At 54.2% G+C, this 11,716-nt stretch overlaps 1 protein-coding gene across 1 annotated transcript; it reads right to left on the minus strand.

Moving 5' to 3' along the window:
• Nucleotides 1–6,869: 6,869 nt before the first annotated feature.
• LOC125514787 (homeobox-leucine zipper protein ROC8-like) lies at nt 6,870–10,749 on the minus strand. The gene is made up of 8 exons (XM_048680139.1): nt 9,897–10,749; nt 9,679–9,796; nt 9,304–9,492; nt 8,744–9,196; nt 8,549–8,647; nt 8,217–8,429; nt 7,568–8,110; nt 6,870–7,486 (listed from the first exon to the last, which is right to left on the minus strand). Exons 1-8 carry the CDS (start codon nt 9,992–9,994, stop codon nt 7,142–7,144), a joined length of 2,058 nt encoding a protein of 685 aa, XP_048536096.1. The 5' UTR covers nt 9,995–10,749; the 3' UTR covers nt 6,870–7,141.
• Between the last annotated feature and the right edge of the window lie 967 nt (nt 10,750–11,716).

Here is an 11,716-nt window from a genome sequence, read left to right on the forward strand (position 1 = left end):
GGAGGTTTCCGTGTTTCAGGTCATGAAGCGTAGAGGTGTGTGGTCGGTCTTTCTATTGACACGACAATTAGGCTGAGCGACCGGCCCTGGCCGGATGGAACCACCCTACCATGCCTATGCTATGAATTATTTTCCTATACACATAAATCAATAACATTGCATAAAAATCTAACCAAAGAACGGTAAAACACGATGCATGTGTGCAATAATACAAGGGAGTCAAAAGTAATAGAAGCAAAATAAACAACAGAGCAGCCAAGAAAATGAAACAAACCTTGTCACACCGAACAGGGATGACAAGGGTGAACATGCCAAAAGAACAACTCAGGCTAATTTGGTCAAACGTTGGAACTGCAGTCAGTCGACTAGAGAATTCAAGTGAACTATTTGAAACTGCAGCCAGAAAGTTAAGCGGCACTATGGGCAACACGTCTAACAAATGTTCATTCTATAAATCAACCCCGGTAACCATTAACATGATTAAGAATACATACGGGAATGATACAAATGATCAGATGTAAACGAACAAATGAAAACGGAAATGTAAGAGAAATAATAGACTTTGCGAGGTGGCTTTGGAGACTGGCTGCCCCATTGTGCTGCTACGCAGTCATTCCGAACTGGGGTTTCCCGAGTCAACTGCTCCTTTCCCACACGTCACATCATCGTGCTCTATTCAAGATCCAGGGCACTCATTCTTTCCAACAGACAACCATGGCATGCCCACGCACAACTAATCGGTCCGGACAGCTAACCAGAACCTGATGGGGGGGGGGAGGCGCAATTGGTAAGGTTTGCGAGTAGGATGCCCGAGTTATAACTAGAACGTAGACTTGTTTTCCCTATGGTCACCTTTGCTTGTATACTCCATTTAGGCTTCACTTAATACCAATAGCAGTGACTGGGAATTCAAATAGTTCACCTAGATGACACGTTGCACCATTCACACAGTGACGAACTACAGCCGGAAGATAAGTGAACTATTTGAGGTGTTCTTGTTCTTGAACTGTTTGCAAATGATCCTATTCATATTGTGTTTGTATCTAAGCTACTGAAGCGACGAAGACCTAGGCACATTGATTCTAATTTTTACATAAAGGAAAAGACAACCATCCTAGCATCTGAGGTGCTTAAATGTTCATGAGGCTAGCTAGCTCTATGAGCTTAATAAATAGGAAATATAACTTTGCACATACTTAGTTGCAAGTAAGCAAAACAAGAATAAGTTATCTTTTCCATGTGCTCCGCAAAGATCATATTTATGAGATTAATTATCATATCCACTTTAAACAGAACATCATATTTATGTTTCTATAGACATTATCCATGATTTCATTCAGAACTAGGACACCTTCCGTAATGTACCATCCTTTCCTGAAGGCTACTTGAGTAGTATCAATGATACTCTGAGCTCATACTCCCGTTCTAGTATTTGTCCCTTTAGTTAGTAGCTTAGAGCATCTACAGCCGGACTCAACAAATGCGGCCCCTCAAACGCCCACGGACGCGCTCAGGTGCGTCCGCGGGCACTGACCAGGCACTCCCTATATCTGCGTCTTCACACCCACGTATCTTATATTTCGTCCCCTATATTCATATTAAACCATGCAACGTTGATAAAAAACTACGTAGATCATGAGCGGGCATACAAATGCACAATCGGTTCATCGAAAGATAGCCAAAGTTCACATAATACACACAATATGGCGGAAAAGTTCAAACTACAGCTAAAAACTTGAAATAAAGACATATCTTCACTACTTCCTCGCCGGCCATTGCCCTTCCAGTCGCCGGCGCAGCTGTAGGAGTCCGCGACAGGAGGTGGGTCCATGTCGGAGCCGTCAGACCCTTCGGAGGAGGAGGAATCGGAGATGACCATGAAGCCTTGAAAGCGCTAGACGACGCGGTCTTGCTTGTGCTTGAGCTTGGCCACTCTCGCCGCCTCCCTCGCTGCCTTCATCGCCTACCGCTCAGATTGCTCAATGTCGAGCCAGAGCTGCTTGGTGTTGAGCCTTCGGAGCCATCGGGCCTTCGTCTCTGCCTCAGTCAGTGACCGGCGGCACGCCCACGCAAAGAGACGGTCCTCCTCGTTGGGCACCTGGCGCTAGCGGGTGGACTGCGCAGACCTGTCCGACCCGCCCGCCATCTCGCTTCCCCTCTGCCTCTTGCGGTGGGCAGCTCGTGCCTCCGACTCCGAAGTCTGCATCCGTGGTGTCGGCTGAGCTGGCACTAGAACCCAGCGCTGCACGTGCGGAGCAGTGGCCGGAGGTGGAGGAGGCCGTCGGGTGGGAGGAGCAGATCGGGCAGGCCTCGTAGATTCGCACGCAAGGCGGGAAGGGTCGGCGCCGGCATCGACGCTGCTGCGACAGGCGACAGGGGGCGTCGCACCGGACCCGGAGTTGTCGCCCGTATCGACCCACGAGTGTTCGAGCGCGATACGGAGCACCAGCTCCTCCTCGTCTCCGAAGCTGCCATCAGAGTGGCTACCAGTGTTGGACATGCTCGTCGGTGCTAGGGATTTGGCATATTGGGGAAATGGGAGCGTCGGTGAGGGGAGGGGAGGGAGCGGAGCGGAGCAGAGTGAGCTAGGGTTTCTGCCGAACGGGGGTTTTTGTGGAGTCGAGGTGGGCCAACGGTGGGCCAGGCTGACGTGCCCGGGCTGCCTCATATCCTCCCTACATTTGGGACGGATATGAAGGGTGTCGATCAGCTCGGGCGTTTGAGGCCTGTTTGAGAGCTCCGATTGGGTCCGTATTTTGTGATCGGTCAGTGACCAGATGGCCTGTTCGGGCGTATAAGATGGATATAGGGCACCGAGTTGTAGATGCTCTTACGACTAGCATTAAGAAAACACATGGCCTATACATTTTTATAATCTCAACCCCATCCAATTTTGGGAGCTTAACAACAGTATCATTAACTAAAATTTTAACATTCAGTTTTTAGCAAAATAAGTATAAGATTTCAAGGGGCTTTATTATGGCCTACTGAGAAAACCAACTTTTTAATATCTTCTACTATATTGAATTCTTCCAACATGTACCCATTAAATGTCGGGAGGGCGGATGGTAGGCCAAGCGGCGAGGTGGTTAATGGTGGCCGACAGACGAACGGACGGGTGACATTCGCATGCGGATGTCGGAGTAGGTTTCTCGGCAACCGCACATGCTTAATGGAGGGAGGCGGAAGGACGAGTGTCGTCTGAATGCGAAGAGAAGGCGCATGCACTGGGAAGCGGCATGGGTGGCGCTTTCGACCTGCACGCCGTTTCAATGTCGGCTCGAGTGAAAGATCGCATCCGCTCTGCACCATCACGAATGTGATGTTGACGCTCTGGAGCGGCGTTGAATGCTTCGGGCGGGAAAGGACACGAGCGAGGGATAGGGTTTTGGGTGTGCCAGGGTTGTCGGATGCATGCGCTACAACTGTCCGGACGCCCGCTAAGCCCCTCTCGGTTTGCCTCCGGTTCGAGGGAAAAAGGACGTTTAGGCTGACTAGCAGACGGATACAGAACCGTGTTAGATGATAAACAAGTCTGGATCATGTAGTACTAACGAATGCAGGTGGTTCAAAGGGTCTAAGCTGAAGATGCCCTAAGCTTCCTTTGCTACTTGACAGAGCGTAGATGCATTTGCAATCCCCGGCACTTAGAGCATCTCCAACAGCCACGTCAAACAAGCATCGCGCCGCAAAATTGCCCATTTTAGCGCGCGCAACCGGTATAGTGGCTCTAGCGGGCGCGCAAAAACTGCGCGCGCGGCATATCTAGTTCAGCGCGCGGGCCGAAACTCCATCATGCGCCGCTTATTTGTTGTGCCCGCTCCCCCGTGCCGGACTCTCGCGCGCTCGCTCGCAACTCACCCCCCCCCCTCTAGCCACGGCGCCGCCGCCTCCCGCGCCACCGGGCGACCATTCCGGCGCTTCCCCGGCCTATCCCCGCGCCGCGGCGGCTCCTATGCCCCCCTCTAGTCACCGCCGCCCCTCGCGTGCGTCCGTCCTCCGACGAACAGCGCTCGCTGCCGCTCGGCGCCTGCAAGGTATGTGTTGCTCAAACTTCATGAATTTGGTGCATGTTGATTGTAGTTTTTATAGCATAGTATTGAACATTGTAGATGAGTTCGTCGTATGATTCTTTCAAAGAAGAATTTGATATGGAAGAGGAGGAAGATCTTGCAATGATCCTAGCTATGCACATCAATAAAAAACCGAAGCACGGTGGTTCGGTTATGGGTCGGCAGAAAATTTGGAGGGATAGGATCGATGCCCACAACAGATTGATCAGGCATTATTTTGCGGAGAATCCCACATACCCTGAGTCGTATTTTTGTCGCCGATTTAGGATGAGCACCAAGTTGTTCAGGCGCATTGCAGATAAACTAGCGAGCCATGACCGATTTTTTCAACAAAGGAGGAATGCCGCCGGAGAGCTTGGGCATAGCACCTTTTAGAAGGTGACAGCCGCTTTGCGTATGTTGGCATACAGTATCCCGGCTGATTTAGTTGGTGATCACTTGGCTATGGGTGAGAGCCAAGCCATCATGTGTGTCAAGCGCTTCGTAGTCGGAATTGTGCAAGTGTTTAGCCATGAGTATTTGAGATCTCCCAATGCTGAAGACGCCGCAAGGCTATTGGAGATGGACAAAGCTCGCAGCTTTTCTGGTATACTTGGCTCAATAGATTGCATGCATTGGAGTTGGAAAAATTGTCTAAAGGCATGGCATGGGCAATTCCACGTCCGAAAAAAGGATTCCACTATAATCCTTGAAGCGGTGGCCGATCAAGAGACTTGGATTTGGCATGCATTCTTTGGAATGCCTAGATCTTTGAATGACATCAATATTGTCAACCGGTCACCACTAATGAATAAGATTGCAAATGGTGATTTGCCACCAGTGTAGTTTGTAGCAAATGGTCGTACATATAACTATGGCTATTATCTAGCGGATGGCATCTATCCAAAATGTCAAACCTTTGTGAAGCCGTTGAAAAAGCCGGAAGGTAAGAAAAATCTTGATTTCCACAATGCTCAGGCAACGGCTAGAAAAGATGTGGAGAGAGCTTTTGGGATTTTGCAAGCCCAATTTTGCTATTGTGAGAGGACCGGCTAGATTTTGGGATAAAAAAATGCTTTGGTACATCATGCACGCTTGTGTGATCATGCATAACATGATCATCGAGAATGAGCGTGGCCAAGATGTAGACTACTCTCGGTATGAGCTCTTGGGACATCCCGTGCGAGTGTGACGGAGGGCTGAAAGGGTGACCCGTTTTGTTGCCTCCTATCATGCCATTTGACGTCCCGCGGCGCATGATGATCTTCAGAAGGATCTCATTGAGGAGTGGTGGGTATGAAATGGACGACAAAGAGTATCATGATTTGTGCGTTCGATATTGTATTGTTGAACTATTTGTTGTGTTTATTGCACTATTTGTTGTATTGAACGATAAACTGTTTGTTTGAGTTGTAATAACGAAATTGAACTATTTTTTTTGATTTATTTTGTTTGTGTTTGATCTTTTTGCTTCTGTTTTAGAATGCATATGTTGTTTGTGCGAGAGTCACGCGCGCTACATTTTTACGCGGCTGCTGAAGCCAGCGTTGTCCGCCGCGCCAAACCAAATGATAGCACGCGGCAAAGTAATTTTTAGCACGCGGCGCGTTCAGCGACTGTTGGAGATGCTTAAGACCTGCCAACGACAATTTCAATATCTGAGACGATGGCGTAATATATAGCAATTACGAGCTCCACGCTGTCGCGGCACTATGGCGCCGTGATGGCCCCTCCCCCAAATTCAATACCGTCGTACTACATCAATGGCACCAAAAGCTGCCCCGAAGCAACACGTGCTACACACGTAGCCACACAACAGACTAACACAAGGACGAGAAGGATTTGCATGGAATTATTAGCCCTGATCCTGTTGGCCCAACCATTTTTCCCTCCGAGAAATGCCGTCGCGTGCAGGAAACATCACGGCACCGGTGCAGCAAAGACCACTGCATGCACGATGCATCGACGGAATTGAAAGATCGAGCTGGCTGGCTCTCCCAGCAGCATTTGCTTCTGGCCAGGGGTGGTGTACCGTGTACGCATCAATGCATGCATGGCAACTCCAGCTCGACCCAACGACCCATATTAATAGGGCAAATTGAAGGGGCGCCATGGCCATGGCCATGCAGACGCAAATGCATGCTGCGACGCGTTGGCCACCAGCCCCACACCGCATTACAGCCTGCGCTAGCTCTGCGGGCTCTCCTTCAAGTCCGAACACCACCACAAGCGTACGTACGTACGTCCGTCCGTCCGTCTCACTCGCTCTCGTCTCATAGTCGGACAGAAACGAGTAACTACCGCCACTGTGCAACATATCACAGGGGTCAGGAGGAGCAAATGCAGCGAGCAGGTCACATACTAGGCAATGATGAGCGAAAGAGATCGACTTCACAGCGCCAGCTTTATACACGTTTGTACCAGTACCAGTTCTGAAGAGACTTGGGGATACTATCATGGGCAAAGGAAAACCTGAATGTTCATTAATTGATTGGAGGCTTTTACATTGATGGACAGAAGTCAATACCCGAACCATTCATCCTCTGCTGCGGCTACACCATGGATGAGATCAAAAGGGGAGAAGAAGAAGAAGAAAATAGCGAAAAAGAAAGAAAGAAAGAAGATGATAGTACGGGGCCGCGGCGAGAGGAACGGGACAAGCATGGTGCGTTCTTGACTCCTTCGGGTTCATGCAAAGCCTCCAACTTCGAGATCGAGACGTGCATGCGTGCATGCATGCATGCAAACTCCAAACGTAAGTAACCCTGCAAACCAAGAGATGATCATAGCTAGACGAGACTCACTAGGTACCTAACCAAACGTGGAAGAAGGCGACGACGGCGTGGGCGAGTGGGCGCCCATCCAGCGACCGGACGGCGCGGTGACAGCGGCGGCGGCAGAGGATGAACCCCAGCCGAGCGACACCACCACCACCACCACCACGGCGCGGCTCCTCCGCCTCCATGAATGCGCGGGGCATTCAAGGCTCCAACCAACCAAAACCCCGGTTCGCCTTGAATGGGAATGAATGGCGGGGGAGGAGCTCTTACTCGCTCCCGCTGACGGAGGGCAGGCGGAGCGCCCCCTCATCAATGGCTGCTGCCGCAGTTCAGGGCCGCCTTGATTTGCTCCACAGTGGTGCCGATGAGGCTGTTGACCGTGGCCACTGACTCCGCGTTCAGCCGCGACGACGGCAGGCTGCTCACCAGGATCTGGAACGCCACCGTCACCACCGACCCCGTGCTGCTGGACGCGCGGCCGTCGGGCAGGATGGTGAACCCGGACGGCAGCAGCGGGATCGCCGACGGGTCCTCGCCGCTCATCACCACGTTCGCCGCCGGGAGGTCGATCGGCGCGTACACCACCAGCGACCCCGACGCGTCCGCGCAGCTCTCCTGCAGGATCAGCATGCTGTTCTGGCTCGCGTTCAGGCCCTGCATTCCGTCCAACACCTCGTTAAGTTAACACCTACGTCTGCCATTGGCAAAGCTACGAGCTAGCTACGCGATGCTTACTCTGAGCAAGGAGATGGAGTTGCCCGGATGCGAGCCGTTGGGGATGCGCGACACCTCCTGCACCGGGTTGCCATGCGACAGCACGTCCCACTGGGAGCGCGTGTTCTCGTCGCGCACGAAGGCGAACACCCTGTCGCAGGACACGGGGAGCCAGATGGAGGTGGCGGCGCTGAGCACCACGCCGCTGGGCTGCCCGGGGTCCGTGCTGCGGTGCACCATGACGCGCACGCCCGCCGCGTCGTCCACGCCCGCGCCCGGCCCCGACAGCGTCGTCCACCGGTGCTGCTGCGACGCGCTCAGGCTGGCGCAGAAGCTGCCCACCATCCGCTGCGACAGCCTCATCATGCTCCTCTTGCCCTCCAAGGTCACACCGGCGATGTCCCTGTGCGGCGGCGTCACGAGGCACGCGTGCCGCTCGCACGCCCTCTGCAGCGCCGCCAGCCACCGGTGCGCCCCGAACGCCGCGCCGCTCAGGACGAGGTCGCGGTAGAGCTGGTTGATGGCGGTCTTGTCCTCCGTCTCCATGTGTTCGACCCAGGTCACCTGACAAAACGAACAATTCCACACACGTCATGAATCATGGCACAACCGATCGCAATGCGGCAAAGTACATGGTGGTGAACTAAGCCGCCGGCGGCGGCGTGCATACCTTGGAGTAGCCATTGGACATATCGGCGATGAGGCAGCCCGAGGGGAGCCGGCGCGAGCGGGCCGGCGGTGTGCCGTAGCGTGCGTCCCGCTGCAAGTCGACCGAGACGTCGGCGATCGCCCACAGGCCCTGCTCGATCTGCCGGCAGTAGCGGAGGAAGCAAAACTCGCGCGTCGGGACGACCGGCGACATCACGTGCAGCTCCTCGTACATCTGCGGCGCCACACCGGTAAAAAAATGTAAAGTGTTCGTCCATGTGCGCCTAATGACATGACTAAATTAAAGGAGCAATCCACCCGTGCAAAATGGACACGGCGCTGGTCTGGCCTTACCAGCACCAAAGACTCGCTCCGGCCGGCCATGCCGTTCACGAGAACGTCGATCGTGCGCGCTCTGGTCACGATGGTCGGGAAGAACTCCGTCCACTTGCTCTGGAGACATACGCAACAATGGTCAATTGGTCATCAGTGCACGTCACGCAAACGATTCCATGGATAAATGGATGTCAAAATGCAACGAAATCTCACCGAGTCCATGAATGTGTCGACGAGGGCGATGGCGCTGGTGAGCACGAGGCACGAGTCGCGGGAGCCCTCGACGTGCACGTCCGGGCCGCGGAACGAGCTGCTCCCGGGCTTGGCGAAGATGCTGTCGTACGTGTCGACATTGAGCACCTCCCGGCCGCCGGCGGCCTTGACCCAGAGGTGCTCGCCGGCCTGCGCCAGCCTGATGAACTCGTCCATGGCCCGCGTCGCCATCTCGGCCATCATCGGCCGCTCCATCTCCGACACGGGCGCCGGGAGCTGGAAAGGCGAGCTCCCGCCGAGCGGGTCCAGGTCCAGCACCGGGCCGAGCGCGACCGGGCTGCCGAGCCCGCCGACGGAGAGCTCCAGCGACGACATGGAGAGCGGCTGCATTGACGGGAGCTGGGTGATGGGCCGCCCCAGGTACTTGGACGTGAGGCTGGATACCCGGTCAAGCTGCACCCAACCAAAACCACCATGGCGATCGTGGTGTCAGCGCAAATCGCGGCGGGGCAAGCAAATGCAGGAGGCGGAGAGGCAGGTAGGCGGCGTGCTATGCTTGCCTCTTCTTTGAGGTGGGCGTTCTCCATGCGGAGCTTGTGCTCGTCGAAGTAGTCGTCGGCGCCGGAGTGCGGGCCGCCGCAGGTGGGGCAGATGACGTTCTTGAGCGCCTCGCGCATGGCGATGTTCTCGCAGCGGATCTTGTCGTTCTCCGCGCGGAGGAAGCAGTTGTCGGCGCGCTCGTGCTGCGCCTGCGATCGCGTCGCCGCCAAGCCAAGCCAAAATTAGAAGCGACACACATGGAAGGAATTAATTTGGCTTAATTGCCGGCCGTCTCGCTCAGCGAAACACGAAGAGGGATCGGGAATCATCTCGCTCCGAAAGAAGGAGGGTGAAAAAGATGGGTTGCAGACATGGATGATGGGATGGGTACGTACCTTCATCTGAGTCCGGCGGTTCTGGAACCAGAACTTGATCTGCCTGGGCTCCAGCCCCAGCTCCCGGCTGAGGTGCAGCCGCTGGTTCTCGTCCGGGTGCGGGCACTCCTTGAACATCCTGCGCACCCACGCACACACAGAATGACAGAACAGAAGATGAGCAAGAGACGAAGATGGAGAGAGAAATCAGTTGAATTCATGAGTGGAAGCGAGCGTACGCCTCGAGCTGCTGAATCTGGCGCGGGGTGTGGCGGTGGTAGCGCTTCTTGCGGCGGTGGGCGTCGGAGCCCGGCACGAGGTCGTCGCCGAAGTCCATGGCCCCCGGCTTCCCGGCGCCTGCCTCCTAGTCTTCGGTCTCTTCCCGGCACGTCGTTTGCTTCGAGCGCGCGCAACCCCAATCCGGCCGGCGACTTGCAGAAGTAAGCGAGCGGTGCTACGATCGAGGTCTAGTGCTAGCAGCACCAGGCGCGCGCTATATAGACAGACGCCTGCCCTCGCGTCGCGCCTGCTACGCCAAGCTCTGCGGTGCCACTAGAGGCGCGCAAGAGGAAAGAAGAAGCGGCAGCAGGGCAGGGCAGGGCATGGAGATAGGGAAGCCAGCCAGCGGGGGCGCGGTACGAAGCAGTAACCTCTCTGGTCCTGGCGAAGCAGAAGCAGTAAACATGCACAGAGCATACAGCTCAGGAGCCAGGGAAGGGAAGGAGAGGGAGCTAGCTAGTTGGAAGAAGAGAAGAGAAGAGAGAGAGGAGAGGAGAGCTTTCCCCGCCCCGCTGGAGTTCTCGGAGTCAGCAATCAGGAGGCATCCACCATTGCTGCACCTGCCCGCCTTCCTTAACTCCCCCCCTCTCTCTCTCTCCGACTATAGCGCACGCATGGGCATGGCAGCGGGCGGGCGATCTATGGCCTCGTTGGATTCGCGTTACGTCTACCCCTCGCTCCCTCCCTCTCTCTCGCTCTACAGCTCTACTCGTCACTCTCTTTCGTACTCGTATGGCGTGGTACAGTGCCGGTACAGTGTGGGCGATAACCGATGCGAGTTAAGGGCCGGAGGAGGGAGGGAGTATTGAAAAGGGGCCCGCCGTCTTCGAGGTCGCCCTCGGCTGGCTGTCCTACTGTTGCTCATCGCTCTCCCTCTCCCTCCCTCGGCCGAGGGCGAGGGCGAGGGCGAGTACAGCTGGAGCCATTTATGTAGCTGCAGCACGGCGTAACGGGTCGGGCCTGCTCTGTTGACTTTTCCTCCCCGTTCTCCGTCCGCAGCACTGTGGCGTTCTCTGCCCTCCACAGCTCCACTGTTTCTGCACTGTGCTTAACAGTTGAACAAAGCCTAATTTGTGTGCTGAGTGCTGACTAAACAAAGAAAAGAGATCATTTTTTTGAAAAGAAAGGAAACCTCGGCGTCTGCATCAGAATGATGCATGCAGTAATTTTTATTAAATGCAAGTACAAACACAAAGTCTGAGAACCATCGAAGGCTTACAAAACGATCTAAACTGAAGCAAAACGCATAAGTCTAAGATGCCACATCCGGCGAAAAACAGGCAACAGTGTCTATACACTTACTCCCATCGGTTAAAGATAGTCCATGCTATCATCTGTCACCTGGCTGCACCCAGTGGCCAAAAGCTCATTGGAATCCGCAGTGATCAAATCTACACCTACTCCTACTTAATAATTGTTTATGATTTTTTTCTTTTGCTGCGCGTGTGCAACCATAATTTAACCTGGCTTTGGGCTTCCGATTGGACTGAGTACGACTGATGATGGGCCGGATGGATGGATCCTGCCCCGGGATGAGACGAGAGATCCGAGGCCGGAAACCTGGAAAGCAACGAGCCGACATTAAATTGCCGCTGTGTCCCAAATGGCATCGGGATCCCAAACCCGAAGATCGAACTCACCACTTCCTTCTATGCCTCTCCTCCTCGTCTCTTCACGCTGCCTGTAATGGTCACAATGAGGAGGAACTTAGGAGTAACATCACACATTTCAATACAACTTTGCTTATGTGGCACATATTTAATGAAGAGAGAGGTGCTTG

The sequence above is a fragment of the Triticum urartu genome, chromosome 6 (genome assembly GCF_003073215.2).
Source record: "Triticum urartu cultivar G1812 chromosome 6, Tu2.1, whole genome shotgun sequence".
In the NCBI taxonomy this organism is placed as follows: domain Eukaryota; kingdom Viridiplantae; phylum Streptophyta; class Magnoliopsida; order Poales; family Poaceae; genus Triticum; species Triticum urartu.

Coding starts and splice junctions, on each gene's coding strand:
- LOC125514787 (XM_048680139.1), bottom strand. CDS start 9,994: ATGGACTTCGGCGACGACCTCGTGCCGGGCTCCGACGCCCACCGCCGC. Junction 9,493..9,678: donor ACCGCCGGACTCAGATGAAG/GTACGTACCCAT, acceptor ACGCGATCGCAG/GCGCAGCACGAGCGCGCCGA. Junction 7,487..7,567: donor ACTCCATCTCCTTGCTCAGA/GTAAGCATCGCG, acceptor GACGGAATGCAG/GGCCTGAACGCGAGCCAGAA.